Source organism: Marmota monax, unplaced genomic scaffold (assembly GCF_021218885.2).
Source record: "Marmota monax isolate L192 unplaced genomic scaffold, Marmota_monax_Labrador192_F-V1.1 WCK01_AAM20220418_F8-fsc00080, whole genome shotgun sequence".
Lineage (NCBI taxonomy): Eukaryota > Metazoa > Chordata > Mammalia > Rodentia > Sciuridae > Marmota > Marmota monax.
In genome coordinates this window covers 2,498,339-2,517,094 of record NW_026694750.1, presented here as the reverse complement: position 1 = coordinate 2,517,094, position 18,756 = coordinate 2,498,339, and the positions used below count along the sequence as shown (strand labels likewise).

Sequence of the window (18,756 nt, the reverse complement as noted above, 5' to 3'; positions counted from 1 at the left end):
AACAGCCACCTTATTTTTAAGGATTTGGAGCAACTAAGAGTAAGTTGAAAAACAGTAGCACAAGAGCCCTAGAGTAGAGGCTGAGCTGCTGTGTCTTTCAGGTCTCAACACAGAGACGCATCAGTCAGCTTCTGGCTCAGACGTCCAGGACCATGTCCTACGCCATCCTGTCTGTCTGCTGCTTCTGTTTCCTTGGCTGTCTGCAGCCACACTGCCCCATGCTGCAGGAGCTACCCGGGCTTAGAGCCTACCCCACTCCTCTCTGAGGCCCCTCCCTTGGTGATCACATTTCATCTAGTGGTTGTAAATATCATCTGTGAATGACGGTGCTTCTCTCACAGGCCCTCTAGCTGCCTGAGATAGCTCGGACATTCACTGGCCATTCTAAATGGAACAGAGACAAACCAAGTTCCCTGCACCCTGCTGCCCCCAGAACCTCCCTGTCTGGGTTAAAGCAGTGTAGTCTTTGCAGCTCTGAAGCTCTGGGGTCTGGAGTGGCCCTCAAGTCTTATTTCTCTCAACCCACAGTAAATGCTGTCAACTCTGCCTTCAGAATATACACAGAATCTGACCCTGATTCATCACCTCTTCTGATGCTGTCCTGGCAGAGGCCAGTGTCACACCTGTGTCATGACAGTGGTTTCCCAACTGCCCTGGCCTAAGACTTAGCTGTCCCCATACTCAGTGTGTTCTCAGCACAGCAGCCAGAAAATCCTCTGCTTCCATCCCTGCTGGGACTACCATCTTCCTCCACACAAAAGCTGCAGCCCACAGCTGTCCTTGATATCACCTCCTGTGTCCTCCCTTGTTCCTCCAGCCTCCTTGTTCCTTTAAAAGGCCAGGAACATTTTCTACCACAGGGTGCTTGTTCTGGACATTATCTGAGTGGCTTTGTCACCTTTGCAGGAAGGCCCTGCAGTGATCATGCTCTTTAAAACTGAACCCTCCTCCACACCCATCCCCTCTGCCTGCTTTATTTCTATCCACAGCACTTATCTCCTTCCAACAGTGTAGTTTGTTTATTTACATGCTCTTTTCTTTCCTCTTGCCACCCTCCACTTGAACTTCTTGGAGGTAGGGACCTTTATATGATTGCTGAAGTGTCCTCAAGCACCTAGAATGAGGCCTGTGACAGAGTAAGCACTCCATACATCAGTAAGTGGATGGATTTAGACCATTGGATAGATAGTGAACCTGAAGGACTCAACATTCCCTGCCTTGTAAATAAATACTAGCTGCTGTCTTATGCATGTGCTTTCTGTACTGTTAAACATAGATTTGTAAATGAACTTATTGGTTCCCGGGCCACAAAGGGGAACACCATATTACCTAATTCCCATCTGAAGAAAGCACAGTGGCCCTTCAGGGTCAGTGCATATGTTTTCCCATGGGAAGTTCTAAAGCAGGCTGCAGTCAGGCCACCATTGGCTGTGTGCCTCAGAGGATGGCTGCTTTTCACTGGGCTGCCACCCTGAGCCAGGGCGGTCACTTTGATCTGCAGAAAGAGCTCTTTATATAGGAAATGACAGGCAAGGCCAAGGGCTCTAGCCTTTCCCCTGTGCTGCAAAACCCATCTTTGTTTTCTGTTTACATTTGTAGAAGATACTGTTATTCAAAAGCTCAAATGATAGCATGGCAGCTTGGAATCCTAGTGACTTGGGAAGCTGAGGCAGGAGGGTTGCAAGTTCAAGGCCAGCCTTGGCAACTTAGTGAGACCCTGTTTCAATAAATAATAATAATAATAAAAGGACTGGGGGTGTATCTCAGTGGTAGAACCCCCTGAGTTTAATCCCCCGTACCAAAAAAAAAGCCCAAATGAATAGCAGCCACTTCATTAAACTATAGCTACTCATCTTATGTGCTGCTCTGTGGGGGAGTGCTGCTGTAAAAGACATCAGCCAGGCTGGGGTTGTGGCTCAGCAGTAGACCGCTCACCTAGCACGTGTGAGGCCCTGGGTTCCATCCTCAGCACCACATACAGAAAAATAAATAGGGCTGGGGTTGTGGCTCAGCGGTAGAGCACTTGCCTAGTATGTGCAAGTCCCTGGGGATCCTCAGCATCTCATAAAAATAAAGATATTGTGTCTATCTACAACTAAAAAAAAATTAAAAATAAAAATATTTTAAAACAAGAAAAATAAATAAAGGTATTGTATCCAACTACAACTGAAAAAAATATTTAAAGAAAAAAAGATCAGAGTTTGTAGGAAGTTTATTTTTCAAAATGCAAATCATTGTTTACTCGAGTTAACACAAAGTCTGGTTTAATTTTTTGTCAACAAGACTTCTTCTTTTAACTGCTGAGGTGCCTTATATTTGTTTTTTCAAGTATCTTTTTAATCCAAAAAGTAATGTGTACATCACTGAGCCAGTCTGTATTTTTAAAAAACTGACATGTTTAGATAAGACACTTGTCTTGGATTAGTCGGTGGTAAGCATATTGTGTTCTGAAACTGGCGAAGAGATTGAAATGATCCAAACAAGACTGTAATTCCTTTTTGCGTTTCTTTCCCAAATGAAGGTTGATATGACTGTGGGAAAATGAGTCTGAATCTTTATAACCTTCTTTTGAAGCTAAAGTGGACCATTTATAGTAGGAACTTGATTGTTCCAGAAAAGTGTTGTAAACACCCAGATAGTTTAGACTTTTGGATTATATAACAGATTTGACTCTTTGCCAACTGTTAATATGAGTAACTATGGAGACCGCTGTCTTCACTTCTTTAAAGGTCTGAGTCACTTGAGGACACGAGCTCCCTGCTGCATTATGGATAAGAGCTCCCAGCTTCCTGGAGCCAGAGATTCCCTTAGTTGTGTTTAGAGCTGCACAGTGTACATTTCTGGGACCACAGACGGAATCTAAGCTTTAAAAGATTGTCAAATAAACTTAGCATTGAAAATCTTCATTACATACTATGTCGGGAGGTGTAGGTTACTTCAAGGTGTTAAGGAAAGTTTGTGTTAAAAGAGCTTGTCTTTTTAACAGTCCTGCTTTGAGAAAGTATTTTAAAATTTCAAAATATTAAATTCTCATGCCTCTCTTAAGAGCCAGATGGCTTACTCTTGGCCACTGTGAATATTCATTGAAACCCCATGAATTACATTTTGAAGTATTGTGTTTATGGAATCCTAAGAGTTGTGTTTACACTATAATCATGATCTAAGTTGTTTTTATAGCCTAACATATTTTTAGTAGGTTTTTTTGGTATTGTTTTTGTTTTTTGCAGTGCTGTGAATCAAACCCAGGGCCTCACACATGTTAGGCAAGTACTCTACCACTGAACTGCACTCCCAGCCTAAATGATTTTACTTTTAAATCATTTCAGACTTACAGAAAGGTTACAGGAATGGTACTGATAATTTTCTTATAACTTTTTATAGATTCACCCAATTTTTTTTTTTTTTTTTTTAGTTGCAGTGGATTTTTTACTTTATTTCTTTATTTGTATGTGGTGCTAAGGATCGAACCCAGGGCCTCACACATGCCAGGCCAGCCTCTACCACTGAGCCACAACCTCAGTCCCTAGATTCATTCAATTTTTGACATTTTGTTAATGTTCACACTTTGATTTTGGCTGTACACATTTATTTTCTGTCCATCTCAAAGTGGGTGCCATGTGGCTTGCACCTTTACCCTTAATCCTCCAGCATTTATTTTCCAAGAGAGAATAGTTGTTTTCAAATTCAAGAAATTTCATATTGATATGCTACTTTTTAATATTCTATAATCCATATTCCAGTTTTAGCATTTAATCTGTTATAAGTAACTGATTAAGAACTAAATTTTGCTTTACAACAGCATTTCTCCCCTGCTCTAGATCTTTCTTCAGTGAGTTTTTCCTCCTCTCTCCTTGCCTGGCCTTTTTGGGGGGCAGGGGAGGGATGAGTACTGGGGATTAAACTCAGGGGTATTCCACCACTGAGCCACATCTTCAGCCCTACTTTGTATTTTATCTAGAGACAGGGTCTCACTGAGTTGCTTCGTGCCTCACTTTTGTTGAGGCTGGCTTTGAACTTGTGATTCTCCTGCTTCAGCCTCCTGAGCCACTGGGATTACAGGCGTATACCACCGCACCCAGCTCTTTATTGTTTTAAAAAGCTTTATTAGGATGTGATTCGTATGCCACACAATCCGCCCATTCAAGAGCATGTGGTTCAGCCAGGTGTGGTGTTGTGTGCTTGGTGCTGACCACTTGGGAGGCTGAGGTGGGAAGATAACTTGAGTCATAGGCTGGCTTTAGGCAGCAGCAGAAGACCCATCTGTTCATTTTAAGAAAACAAAACAAAACAAAAAAAAGTTCAGTCTAGCTGTTGTTAGTATGTTCAGTTTTGTACAGCCATGACCACTATTTAATTTTAGAGCTTAAAATAAAATCCTTTACCTGTTTGCAACCCTCCCATCTCTTGCCCCAGCCCCAGGTAACCAAATGCTAGTCTGCTGTCTGTCTATAGATTTGTTTCTCCTGACATTCAAATGATGTATGTTGGCTTCGTGGGTCTGGCTTCTTTCATCTAGCTGAATGTTTTTTGAGGTTCATCCTTACTGTAGCACATATCAGTATTTCCTTCCTCTCTACTATTGAAGTGTGTTCCATTGTATGGTCAGGTCTTATTTTATTTTTATTTATTTATTTATTTTTAAATATTTATTTTTTTTAAGTTTTTGGTGGACACAACATCTTTGTTTGTATGTGGTGCTGAGGATCGAACCCAGGCCGCACGCATGCCAGGCGAGCAGGCTACCGCTTGAGCCACATCCCCAGCCCCTCAGGTCTTATTTTAAACTCATTGATTTGACCCTCCTCAGATGCCATGGAGAAAAAAATGAAATGTCCACTTCGCTAGTGTGAGATGTGTTCCCTGGTCTAGATGTGGCAGTGTAGAGCAGAGTTTGTACCAAAGGGTTTAGTCTGGACCACACTATTGAGTGTCCTGACATCACTGCCTACCAGTAAAGAAAAATTTTATGATTAGAAAATGAGACTGCAGTCTCTCTAATTTTTTTAAGTAATTGGATTACATAAATTGAACTGAGGTCTCTCTTACTATTTTTTTAAATAATTATTATTTACATACCATGAAATTTGTCCTTTTAAAGTCTGCTGATCAGTAAGATTTAGTATATTCTCAATGTACTAAATGTAATTCCAGAATATTTAAAAAAGAAATATGTATCCATTAGCAGTATCCCCCCACCCCCACCCCCCAATTTCCTGGCAACTGCTAATTTAGTTCATGTCTCTAGGGATAAATATTTTATTCCTTTCGATGCTACTGTAAATGGAACTAGGATTTTTTGTTTGTTTGGTTGTTGTTTTAGGACAGATCCCACTGTGTTACCCAGTTGGCCTCAAACTCCTGGGCTCAAATGATCCTTCTGCCTTAGCCTCCAAACTAGCCAGTGCTGCAGGCAGGTACCACTGCATCCAGCATCGAATTTTTTTTTAAATTTTGTTTCAAAGTGCTCCTGTGTAGAAAAACAGCTGATTTTTCTCATACAGATCTTGTACCCTGTAATCTTGCAGGACTTATTTATTAGGTATATTACTTTTTTTAGTGGATTCCCTAGTATTTTTAAAATAAGTTTTATAACTTTATTTTATTTACTTATTTTTTTGTTTAGTGCTAAGTATCAAACCCAGGGCCTTACCTGTGCTAGGCAAGCGCTCTACCACCAAGCTACAGCCCCAGCCAGCGCGCTCCCCCCACCGCCGTATTTTTTAAAAATATTTTTAGTTATAGATGGACAGAATACATGTATTTTTATTTATTTATTTATTCATTCATTCATTCATTCATTTATTTATTTATTTTAAAGAGAATTTTATGTGGTGCTGAGAATAAAACCCAGCGCCCCACGCATGCCAGGCGAGCGCGTTACCGCTTGAGCCACATCCCCAGCCCCAACATATATTTTATTTATAAGATTCTTCTGTCCATAAATAGAGTTTTAGTTTTTTTCTTTTTAATTCAAGTAACCTTTTTCTTTTTAATTGCTAGCCTCCTATTTTTAGGAAACATCTTAAGGTATAAATATTTAGTTTAAGCAGTTGAAATATTTTGTGAACATCTAAAAATTAGGAGAGAAACCGAGGTTCACAATTTGGTTGATTGGTTCATCGAGGGGATCTAGGGCATGAAAAGTGACCTGAGGAAGGAGAAAAGCTGCTGGTGAACAGGACTTGAACACAGTTCATGTGCCATGGAGCAGACATCAGCCTAACCGCTCTTGCACCAAAAATTTTTGCTTGGTTTTGAGGAAATGGAAATATGGAAGTGGTAAAGATAGAGTTAACACTTCACTGTTGGCATAGAAGTAAAAATATCTTTTTATCATACCTTCAGCGTGTCATAATGAAGGTAAAACATTGCATGAAATCCTTTGACTAGGATGTGATTATTTGTGAGCTGGTTCAACATAGAATGCTGTCGAATTGAAGGTACTAGAAGAAAAGATTAATGGGGCATGGTGTTATACACCTGTAAACCCAGCTATTCGGGAAACTTAGGCAGGAGGATTTCAAGTTTGAGGCCAGCCTAGGAAACTTAAGGAGACTGTGTCTCAAAATAAGAAATTAATAGGGCTGGAAATATAGCTCAGTGGTAGATTATCCCCAGATTCAGTCCTCTGTATGTGTGTGCGCACACATGCGCATACATGTATGTGTGTGTACTCAGAAAGGAGATTAAATTAGAGAAGACCATTAATAAAAATAAGGTAAATTCTATTGGATTGAGCCATTGAAATGAATAAATTTAACCAACTTGAATTACTATATTGGAGTAGGAAAATGTCTAAGAATGTTCTATACCATTTTAGGGTTTTCTGTGTTTCTTTTAATCAGAAATCGAATTAACTTTTTTTAAACATATTGGCAAGGTTATGGAGAAATTAGAAGCCTTAAGCGTTGCTCTTAGGAATGTGTGGTAGCACAGACCCTGTGGAAAACAGCATGGTAGCTCCTCAAAACCTAGAGTGACCCTGTGACCCATTAATCCAGAAGTATTAAAAACAGGATTTTGAACAGATACCGTATTTGTACACCTGTCTTCATAGCAGCATTACTCACAATAGCCAGAAAGTAGAAAGAGCTCTGGTGTCTACTGATGAATGAAGGGATGAGTAAAATGTGGTGTATATAACAATAGAAGGTCATCACATCTCTAAGGAGAAGGGAATTCTGATGCTAGGGCATAGATGACCCTCAAAACATGCCAGGTAAAATAAGCTAGTCACAAAAAGGACACACGTTATATAATTGCACTGGTGGGAGTGTCTGGAATGGTCAGATGCAGTCAAAGTGGAACTGCAGGTCAGAGAGGAGTGGGGGCAGGACTGTTTGGTGGGAAATGTCAGCTGAAGATGTACTGGAGGTAGACAGGGGAGTTGCTTCCACAACAGTGTGCATGTTCTCAGTGCCACTGACCTGTCTACTTAAAAATGACCAAGATGGTATATTTTGTTATATATATTTGTACAGTTTTGAAAAGAATGGTGGTGCATGCCTGTAATGCCAGCAGCTCAGGAGGCTGAGGGAGGAGGATCACAAATTCAAAGCCAGCTTTAGCAACTTATCGAGGCCCTAAGCAACTCAGCCAGACTCTGTGTCTAAATAAAAATATAAAAACGGGCTCAGAGATTAAGCACCCCTGGGTTCAATCCCCGATACCCAAAAATAATAAATAAAATTTATCACAGTATCATTTTGGGGACTCAAGAGGTTAGACTTTGGCTTTAAGTAACCTTCATATATACCGTGAAACTTGGTAGGCTTTTCTGTTCCTTCTGTCCTGTTTCAGGCTCTGCTACAATAGGCAAAGATCTATAAGATAATGCTGCTATAAATAAAGAGGTATTTCCAAAAGAAATACCACCCAGAGAAATCTCTGAGCTGTTGTTATGATTGAGGACACTTCCCTTTACCGGAGCATTTCAGTATGTAGCACAAACCCTCCATATCTTGCTCCTGTGGAGCAGGGAAAAGGCTTGTTGAAAATATGTCCAGTGATTGCTTTTGCAGCAGGCTGTGTCAATGTGTTAGTGGAAATGGGACTCAGGGCCTACTCCTGCAGGTGTAGTAGAGTTGGGTAAGGGTTCCTTCAACATTATATTATCTGAAGGAATGATGTGAAAGTTGACTTTTCGCCATTTGGCACAGTCCTCCCATAAGGGGTATTAAAGGTATGTCTTTTTATTATTCAGGTCGATCTTGGAGAAGGAAGGACCAAAGTCACTCTTCAGAGGCTTGGGTCCAAATTTGGTTGGAGTGGCACCGTCAAGGTAAGCATTGAATTGTGTGCTCGCTCCTAAGAGTAGTGTCCATGTTGGGCCTTTCTTGCCGGAGGGCCACACTGCTAACTGGCCAGTTTCGTTTTCTGTGTTGGATTCACTAAATATATCTGACGTGCAGAGATGGTGATAGCTGTGATTGTGTTCTTTTGTGTGAGAAAGAAATTCTGGTTATTTTATTAAGTAGAAAAACTAATTTACTATCATCACCTATAATCTCCCTTAAGCTTTTGCTGTCCTAAGTGTGGTATGTGGTCACCATGTGGTGTTATCTGGGAGCTTGTGAGAAACCACACAGTCATGTCATCTCAGGGCACACCCAGGCCTACAGCCTAGCAAGATCCCCAGATGATTCATGTGCACTTGGAAACATTGATCTGAAGGAACTAGAAAGGCACCCAGGCTTTACTTTCTACTTTCTGCAAAATGACATTCTCCTTTTTTTTTCTTCCACAGGCTTAATTCTCTTGAAAGCCTGTCTAAATATACAAAGCTGTGCTGTGCAAGTAGTATAGCCGCTGGCCACATGCACCTGCTTAAATGTAAATTAATTAAAATGAAAGATTCACTCCTTAGTCTATGCTCACCTGGAGTGTTTCAAGTACTCAGAATCCACAGGTAGCTAGTGGTTCTGTATTAGAGCACAGGTGCAGAACATTCTATCTTTGCAGAAGTAGACAAGGAGTTGCTTCCACAACAGTGTGCTTGTCCTCAGTGCCACTGACAGAAAGTTCTTTTGGACAGAGCAGTTAAAAAGAGTAACTGGATATAAAAGTTAATGTGTTGATGTTATTAAAGGACAGAATTTCAGTAATTTAAAGATTTATTTCCCATTCTAGAATTAGGCAACATTTTATTCCATATAATTTAGAATAAGTGTTCCAGTGGGCCAAGCAGGGTAAAAACAGGGAACAATAGAAAAATAACTGGTTAACATCAGTTCTTTTTCATAAGAATTAAAGCAGAGGAAAGTTGACGATCACACCAGTTGAAACTGTCCCTTTTGGGAACGTTAACAGTTACCTCTCTAATCCTGATTTCTTGGATGGGCAGATAGTTTGGTTACAAGCAACTTCAACACAGGGACTCCACTGCTTTTGTCTGATTTCTTGGGGCCCAGGAAGGAATTTAGTCCAAAGTAGTGGCCTCCTGCAATTTTTATTTTAACAGTAGTCTAGATCCTAAGATGAGGGGCTAGGGTTGTGGTCAGTGGTAGAGCAAGTGCTCGCCTAGCATGCACTGGGTTTGATCCTCAGCATCACATAAATGTAAAATAAAGGTATTGTGTCCACCTAAAATTAAAAATTAATATTAACAAAAAGAAGATCCTAAGATGAAACTTAAATCCTATGATTGGGTTATTAGCCAACAAGAAAAAAACCATTTTGCCTGCATTACCGGGAAACTTCCAAGCAGCCTATACTCCTGAGACCCAGCAGCAAGGAGGACAGAGGAGAAGGGCTGAGAAGACTGGAGCAAGGGACAGAAACACTGCGCTGGCCTTAGTATATTTTAGAAATGTTACAAGCTTTTAAAGTTAAAGTCTATATTGCTGCTGTTAGCATTCATCCAGAATGAAGAACATAAAAGAACTTGGTACACATATCACCAAATATCACTTTCCTCAATTGTTTTGGATACTCTGTCATCATTAAATAATTCTGGCAGGGCAAGCAAGAACTTTCTGAGAAGGTTTTGGTTTTAGCACAGGTGAGGACATGGTTTTGGTTATATATTTTCTCCCATATTATTTATTATGCCTCACATATATATTTTATAGTGCCATAATGATTTCTTTATAGCATTCTCTCTTTGTTCTAACAGGGCTGTGTACTTTGCATGTTACTCCAAAGCCAAAGAGCAATTTAATGGCATTTTCGTGCCTAATAGCAATATTGTGCATATTTTCTCAGCTGGCTCTGCAGGTATGTTACCTAGTGAGTGAGATAAAAGCCTCTCGCTTCCTAAAGCATGTGTTCCCCCTAACCCCCCAGAAATTCACTTCCTATTCTTTTTGACCCAAAATCATTTTCAAAAGCTTTATGTTAGAACTGATGGAATGAGTGTTTGAGAATAGTTTGTAACTTGCTTTCCTTTTCTTTGACTACTCAAGCTTTTTATTCTCCCTCAAAATTCACATGTTCTCCCGCATGCTGCCAGTTAGTGCTATTTTTTTTTATGTTATTAGAGTGTTTTTCATGTCTTTCTGCTTTTCCCATTAAGTTGTTTCCTGAAATCAGAGCTGCTTTCTTTGTGACTCCCCAGGATCTGGCAGGCCCATCTGCCCTTAATACCTGGGTACACAGCGAGGGCTCACGGCTATGGGGCAGTGTTTTCAGGACAGGTGACAGATCAGAGAGCTTCTGTTCTCTTTTGAGCAAGTCATTCCACTCATTGTAGAACTTGGGGCAGGACTGTTCCTCAGGAAGTCCTACGCGGAAAGCATGGACTTGCAGATCGCCAAGAGAAAGTCTGTCTTTTTATACAGAGGCTTATGTTCACTTAAATTGAAACATATTTTAGAGAATTTAAATTGACATTTTAGAAAAATTTCCACCTTGTGCCAGTCTGTGGGTATAAACACCAGTTTCATTTGCCTCTGTTACCCCAGTAAGTGTACTAGCAACCCATTTGAATATTTAGAGATTATGATTTCTAGACCCCAAATAGAAAACATTAAGCAGAGCTACTTCACACAAGAGAAGCAGTTCCACTTCATGTGGAGCTCTGAGGAGGACATAGCATTCCAAATTAGGTCTATCTTCACTTAATGGGCCAATAGTGAGTTAACCATAAGCCAGAAGCTACTGGTTAGTTTTGTGACTTGCAAAAATAACCCAGAACAGGTAAATAAAGCAGACCTTCAGGGAACTTTATAAGCAAGTGTCTTCCTAATAATTAATCTACTTGACTCTGGATGGCATGAGGTGTCAGAGGAGTTGGGACTAACAACACAGCATGGCCTTTTTTTTGACTGATTTGAAAGATGAGCAAAGTTAAGATGAGTCCTCTAAGCAGATCAGTCTCAATACTTCATTTCCTGAAATGATTCATCTGGCTTAAAATTTCTAAGTTTGAATTCAGGTGAAAAGAGATTGAATTCCTTTTTTCCAAATTAGATATAAGGTAACATTTGGATTACATTAGCAACTTCTTAAAAAAATTCCTTGAGGATCTGAACCTTCTAAGTTGTGGGAATCACATTAGGAGAATCACATTAGGAGAAAGGCCAGCAGCACCACCTAGGGGTGAGAGAGACCCAGCAGGCTCTAGGAAGCTGAGCGCTTTCTTGGGGTCCAGGAGTAGACACGGTACAGGACTGCGGCTTCCATCTCCAGTACAGAGAGGTACCTGCCTTCGCCACCCAGTTCTGTTAAGCCACAGGAGTCCTGGTTTCGCAAGCTGTGTATGGCATGGGCAGCTTTGATAAGCACTGGCTCTGCCCAGTAATGACTTTATTTTGCTGTTCTTTTCTTCCAGCTTTTGTCACAAATTCCTTAATGAATCCTATATGGATGGTTAAAACTCGGATGCAGCTAGAGCGAAAGTAAGTTATTGATTGTCCCTTCCTTAATGTAAGAATTTGGTGGGATTTTTCCTTCCCCAGTTCTAGCTATGGTGTTAGATGTAGGACTCTTCAGTCATCCCCCTCTTTTTTCCCCCCTCAATCTAAGCATATGTAGAAATACTTCTTATTTTGCGATTTGTGCTTATAAGCATTGTGGGGAGAGGAGGAGGGCCCCAGAGATGGCAGAAGAAGATGGGAAGTGCTCTCAGGGCTGTGTGCAGGCCCCACCAGGTTTCATGCTGAGGGTCCTCTGGAGGCCTCACCTTCCAGGGGAGGAAGTCGAAAGAGCAGAACAGCACAAGCCTCCAGGCCCCAGAGGGGAAGTTGAATAAGGCCCTCAGATACACTCAGTTTGGGCCCTGAAATTCTAGCCAGGCATTGTTGTTGGCTTTGTTTTTGTTTGTTTGTTTTTTGTTTTTGGTGCTGTGGATTCCTTTGGCATTCTGGGGAAACCTGTAGGCTCTTTTTAGAATAAAGTATTTTTAACGCAATCATAAATAGTTATTAAAATACAATTAGCTGGGTAAAGTGGCCTAAGACTGATCCCAGCAACCCAAGAGGCACATAAAATGGTGAGGAGGTCCGTCTCCTGAGGCAGCAAGGCCACCCACCATCCTGAGAGCAGCCAGGTTACAGAAAAGGCTTGAGACAATAAAGCACCTCGGTCAGAGGATGAAATCTCAGCAATTTAGCTTTTAAAGCTCCTAATCAGGTCCATTTTATGATTCTAAAATTTATATAACTTTATTCCATAACACAGAATAACTGTTCCAGTGAATCAAGCAGAGGAGGGCTGTCTATAAAAGGCAATTCTAGTAACTATAGGAGGTTGAGGCAAAAGGATCACATGTTCAAAGCCACCCTCTGCCAACTGGGGAGGCCCTGAGCAACTTAGTGAGACCCTGTCTCAAAAAGGGCTAGGGATGTGGCTCAGTGGTTAAGCACCCTTAGATTCAATCCCCAGTACCAAAAAAAAAAAAAAAAAAAGATATAACAAAAAGAAGTTTGGCCAGAATTACTTTTCCTTGTAACATAGCAATAAGGAGACTGAACAATTAAAAACAACTGGTCAACATCAGTTCACTCTAAGTTACCTTTTTTGTGAAATGATTAAGACAGGGAACCAAGTTTAGAAATAATAGAATAAAAATATACCATTCATGCATGATGCCCTGGGTTCAGTCCTCAGTGCATGTACAAAATACTCTGGAGCCTGGGGAACCTTTGTATTTATCAGCCTTGTCAGAATTTTGGTGAATTTTTCTTCCTTTCACACATTTCATGTGTGAATTTTGTCCTGCTTTCCACTTAAGCACCTTCCTGTGTCTTGTTGCACCTTGACTTTGAATCTGGTACTTGCCTTCCCATTCTTAAATTTTTGGATTGTTTTGACTGTATTGCAGTTGTGATTCCCCTGGGACGAGCATTATCCTCCATGAGCTCTTTATAGAATTAGGTCAGAGGCTGTGAACATGCTTCTCCGGCCCTTGATACAGACTGTGGGCCAGTCAGGTGCCCCAGTGTGTTGAGCTAGCCTCACAGGGGACCAGGGATCAGCCGGCCACAGGACAGATTTCTCTCTTGTGCAGTTTCTCTGTACATTTGGCGATCACCTTTGTGACCTGGTGCAGCGATCTCTCAGTCACCTGTCATTGGTTCTCCCCATGCAGAATAAGGGGCTCCAAGCAGATGAACACACTCCAGTGCGCTCGATACATTTACCAGACAGAGGGCATCCGTGGCTTCTATAGAGGATTAACTGCCTCATATGCTGGAATCTCAGAAACTATCATCTGTTTTGCTATTTATGAAAGTTTAAAGAAGTATCTGAAAGAAGGTCCATTAGCCTCTTCCACAAGTGGAACTGAGAAAAATTCGACGAGTTTTTTTGGACTCATGGCAGCTGCTGCTCTTTCTAAGGGATGTGCCTCCTGCATTGCTTATCCACACGGTATGTTTTGCCTTTTACTTCCAGAGCAGTCAAGCAGTTGACAGGTTTGTCATTTGTCACTGTATCAGGACCTCCATAGCACAAACTGAAGTGCACATACAGGTTGAGTGTCCTTTGTCTGAAATGCTTATGATTAGAAGTGTTACAGATTTGGGGATTTTCAGGTTTTGTAATGTGTGTATGTAGGCTTTACCAGTTAAGCGTGCCTAATCTGGCCAACGTGATGCACCAGAAGTTTCAGGCAGATTATCGGATAAGGGGTGCTCACCCTATACCTGCAGGTAAGGTGGGTGAGCACAAGTGGCCTTAGCTACTTGAGCAGAGATCATGTCAGTGGTGGGAACTGCTTCATTCAGCTTCAGCTGATTGGGGCCAGAATTTGCTATGCAGAAATGCAGGCCCTGTGTTGATGAACTTCTGTTTTCAAAGAAACTCAAAAATATGAGTCTTACTTAAAATTCCTTGATTCAAAAAATTACTTGGGAGCCAAACTTAAAAATCACTCAGCTTCAGTTTGAGTGGAGTGATGAATAAGGCTGCTTTGGGTAAGTTTAATTTTTAGCAATTTTGTTTGTCTTGGTGCTGGAGATGAAGGGCCTCATGAATGCTAAGTATGTGCTTTGCCTTTGAGCACTGCCCTCAGCTAATTTTATTTTTTAAAGAATTATAGAATTACTGTCCCACTGACATACTTTTAAGAAAAGACCTTGGACAATAGCAGACACCTCTGTTATCCCAGCTACTCCTTCAGCTGAGGCAGGAGGATCACAAGTTTGAGCTGAGCCTGGGCAACTTGACAAGACCCTGTCTCGAATTTTTAAAAAGTCTGGGATGTGGCTTAGTGGTAGACCATTTGCTTGAGGCCCTGGGTTCCATCCCCAGTACCACAAAAACAAAACAAGCCCAGCCACACTTAGTTTATCGTGCTGTGAGATACAGGCTGTTTCCCAAGCCTGCTGTGCTGTCAGCACATGGTATCAAGTATTGGTGGCAGGTATCACGTTCCACCCTGTGCTGGGACACTACCAGGCGACCCAAAGGGATGATAGAGAAGAGGTCACCCAGGGTCTGAGTTGTGCACAACAGGTAGGAGTGACCAGTGTCCAGCTGTGGGTGCCTGGGGAGGAGGCCAAACCGGCAAAGTCTTGAAGAAGGAGGGAACGGCTTTTCAGCTGGACAGAGTGGAAAGGATTTGAGGAGGAGGAAGTTATAAAGGGGAGTAGGAGATGTGCTAAAAGGAATTTACCCTTTTTTTTATCTAAGCTTGTGACTGTCCTGTCCAAATAGAACCAGAATGGCAGATAGACATAGCTGAACCTTGACTTCTCTCCCTGTTTCATTTGTAGCCTAAAGCAGGTGTTTGTCTCTCTGCAGAGGTCATTAGAACTCGGCTCCGGGAGGAGGGCACCAAGTACAAGTCCTTCATCCAGACAGCACGCCTGGTGTTCCGGGAGGAAGGCTACCTCGCCTTCTACAGAGGACTCTCAGCCCAGCTCATCAGGCAGATCCCAAATACTGCGATCGTGTTGTCCACCTATGAGTTAATTGTGTACCTGCTGGAGGACCGTGTGCAGTAGCAGGCCACACACTGTGCTCTAGGAGAATAAAACTGAGAAACTAGAGATTTTTTTCCATTGATGTTTAGAGTGTCTGAGACTGAAACAGGAAAGGCCATAGAGCATCTGGCTCCTGTCACCTGCTGGACATTTCCTTTTGGATTCATGCTTTCTGGAAGGTTTAAATTCATTAACGTTAATAGTTAATTATAACTTTTTTTTTTTTTTAACTTAAGAGGATTCAGGATTAAGAGGCAACTAAATTAAATCATGCTATTTAATTTAAGTGTGCATTTGGTTTGTGTCCTCTTTTATGCTCATCCTACTTTGAACTGTAGGAACACGGAGGCTGAAGCACAACTTATAAACATTTTTCCAAAGGAACCCTCATCTACCCTATTTGGACCAGAGGCAAGAATTTTAAAGGACTGTTCCCTACTCGTGGATAGTCCTCCAGAAGTGAACCCTCAGAAGCCAGGCTCAGCTCCAGCCTGGCTGTGAATGTTGACTGGGGGGGGGGGGGGGGCAGCGGCCGTTCCTCTGCAGTCTCTGACTCTGTTCTTGGGTCTCTGCTGTTGGAGAGATGGAACCCCACACAGGAGTGATTGCCCACCCCTGAGGAGGTTACTCATACTGACAGGAGGTGCTGGTGTTGTATAAATACCTCTGATCAAAGCCTAAAAACAAATTACCAGAATTTTACTCCTAGCTTTTAAAGGAAACAATAAATGAGCACAATGATTATAACAAGACAAAAGGCAGGTAAAAATCAGTAGTCTTCCAGAAGCTCTTTCACTGGAATTGGTATATGAAGTTTATTTTGCAATCTGAATGTTTCAAAAGATATTTGATCCTAATACCTGATACATTGTATTTCAGATTCAATTGCAGATACTTTGGTAAGGACGAAGGGAGGATGTTTTCAAGTAGAATTTAAATCAAGTTTGATCTTTATAGTCATAGGGAAGTCAGTTGGTGTTCTTGAGCTCACTAATATAATCTGCTTCAACTGCTACCTAAAAGGGAAACTGTAGCCAGTCTTCATTGCTTCTAAAGTGCATGATGGGAAACATTTAATTATTTATTTAAATTAGGTACATATGATAGCAGAATGCATTTTGATTCATTGTACACAGTTGCAGCACAACTTTTCATTTCTCTGGTTGAACAATGGGAAATTGATTTCTAATCCAGAAGCTCCTTGTAGTGTTTGAAAGTGGCATTTACCACAACCTCATTTTTTAAAGATTTTTATTTATTTTTATGTGGTGCTAAGGATCAAACTCTCACATGTGCTAAGTAAGCCCTGTTCCACTGAGCTACAACCCCAGCCGCATCATTTTTATACTCTCAGTAAAACCAGAATTTTTTCTAAAAATGAGATTGCTTAACTTTTCACTTATACATTCTTTAATATTTTGATGTTGAGCCAGTATAATTTAGTTTTCTGCCTCTCCTTCACCAGGCCATCAAAGTGAAAGAAAATTGAGCACTCAAAGTGGGAAGGGAGCAAGCAGGAAGGAAGGGACATTTGGTTCAGAAAGGAGCTGCTGGTTTCATGGGAAATACCACTGCTGGGGCTGAGTGGGGAAACCCCGTGATTTACTCCTCTCTGCTCACAAGCTCAGTCGCTGGGACTTTATTTTTAAATAATCATATGTACATATACACATACATATTTGTGACTTTAAAAACCCTTGCTGCATGCCTAGTATATGCCATGAACTATGCAAGGTATTAGGTATTTTCTCATTTAAATTCATCCTGGTGACCTTGTGAGGCAGGTGGTACCGTCCACACAAGAAGTGAGTGGGATTATGTCAGGTGACTTGCAAGTGGTAAATGGTAAACTGACCCACAGTAGCCCACTGTCCTACTTGTTGAATAAATTAATAAAAGAGGTCTAAAGGGCCTTGGAGCCTGTGGAATGTTCTGACTCCAAAGCCTGTGTTAGGTAATGCCTGAGGTAAAAAGAGAAAAGTTCTACTTTGGCTCAGTTATAGAGATTCCAGTCCATGGTTGATTGGCTGATAGCTTTGGGGCCTGCAGGGAGGCAGCATGTCATGGCAGGAACACTGTGGCAGAGCAACACTCACCTTGTGGCCCAGAAGCAAAAAGAGGAATAGACAGCGATTTCACAGTCAAGGGCATGCTTCCAGTGAACTGAGTCTCCACCACCTTCCAATAACAGAAGGCTGGAGACAAAGACTTAATAAAAGGTGGGGGTGTCATTCTAGGTCCAACCAAAGGCAGGAATGTTCTGACTCCAAAGGCAGGGTCTGGCAAACCATTCAGAAAGCTGCATTCCTAGGCAGCGCTGCTGATCAAGGTGTGCTTAAACTAATGAATGAGGGATGTGACAGCTGGATGTCATACATTGTTCTCACATAGTGCACTCATTCCTTTCGGATACAAGCGCACACTTATTGGAAAGGTGATTAAACTCAGGCCCACACATTGAAGGTATGCTGCACATCATAAGGTATTTGTGTGCTCATGGCTGGGAAAAAGCTGCAAGTCAAGACAGTCCGGAGCAAGGGCTTTGTTCTAACACCCTTATCTAGGAGAGGAGGTCTAGTCCAGGCCCAAGCACCCCCTAGGCTTCACCTTGGTTCCTTTCACTCACCCGGGTTCCTCCTTCCTGCCCAGTGAAAGCACCGAATTGAGTGTGGGCAGCTTCCCTGGCAACAGAAAACAAAGGTGACATTGATACCCAAATAACCCATCTCTGCCACACAGAACTTAATATCGATCTCAAAAACTGGTAAGTTTGTGGGGTCACAGAAACATTATTTGCTTAGATAAAAATATTTCCTCTTAGCGTTTATGGACCAATTTAGCTCAAATCAATACTGCTACACTCCCTCAAATGCACCTTCCTTTCATTCCCCCCGCCCGCGATAACTAACCAGTTTGCAGTTCAGTGTTAACCACCCTCTACTTCTTACAAATATACCAATAGGCTTTATTCAAACTTAGGATACTGTAAAATTAACCAGCATGAGGATTTTCCCCGCCTTTGGTACACGAATTGAACTCAGGGGTACTCGGCCACTGAGTCACATCCCCAGTCCTATTTTGAGCTGCTTAGCGCCTCGCCTACTGAAACTGGCTTTGAACTCAAGATCCTCCTGTCTCAGCCTCCTAAACCCCTGGGATTACAGGCGTGCACCACTGCGCCCTGCTCAGCAAGTGGATTTTTAAAAGTGTACCACCCTTCCAGGTCAAGACCTCCAGCTCTGAGGTTCTTTCTAACGTTTGCATGATGATCCTAGGATTAACTTTGTCTTCGTCGCAGGACGCTTGTGTTTGTACAAGCTAATTTTCAACCTTGTGCCTTCAGAAGTTGCAACGGCACTGAGCGCATAGGCAAGGTTTGGCTAGACGTTGA

General features: G+C 41.7%; 1 protein-coding gene across 2 annotated transcripts in view; it reads left to right on the top strand.

Annotated features, from left to right (window-relative positions):
* Positions 1-15,651, top strand: part of Slc25a33 (solute carrier family 25 member 33) — a 30,586-nt gene extending 14,935 nt beyond the window's left edge. For both annotated transcript variants that reach the window (XM_046424773.2, XM_046424774.2), the window contains exons 3-7: positions 8,204-8,281; positions 10,115-10,215; positions 11,771-11,837; positions 13,529-13,809; positions 15,184-15,651. In XM_046424773.2, coding sequence (XP_046280729.1) covers positions 8,204-8,281; positions 10,115-10,215; positions 11,771-11,837; positions 13,529-13,809; positions 15,184-15,386 — 730 coding nt within the window. In that variant the 3' untranslated portion in view covers positions 15,387-15,651. The remainder of the gene's footprint in view (positions 1-8,203; positions 8,282-10,114; positions 10,216-11,770; positions 11,838-13,528; positions 13,810-15,183) is intronic.
* The last annotated feature ends 3,105 nt before the right edge of the window (positions 15,652-18,756 follow it).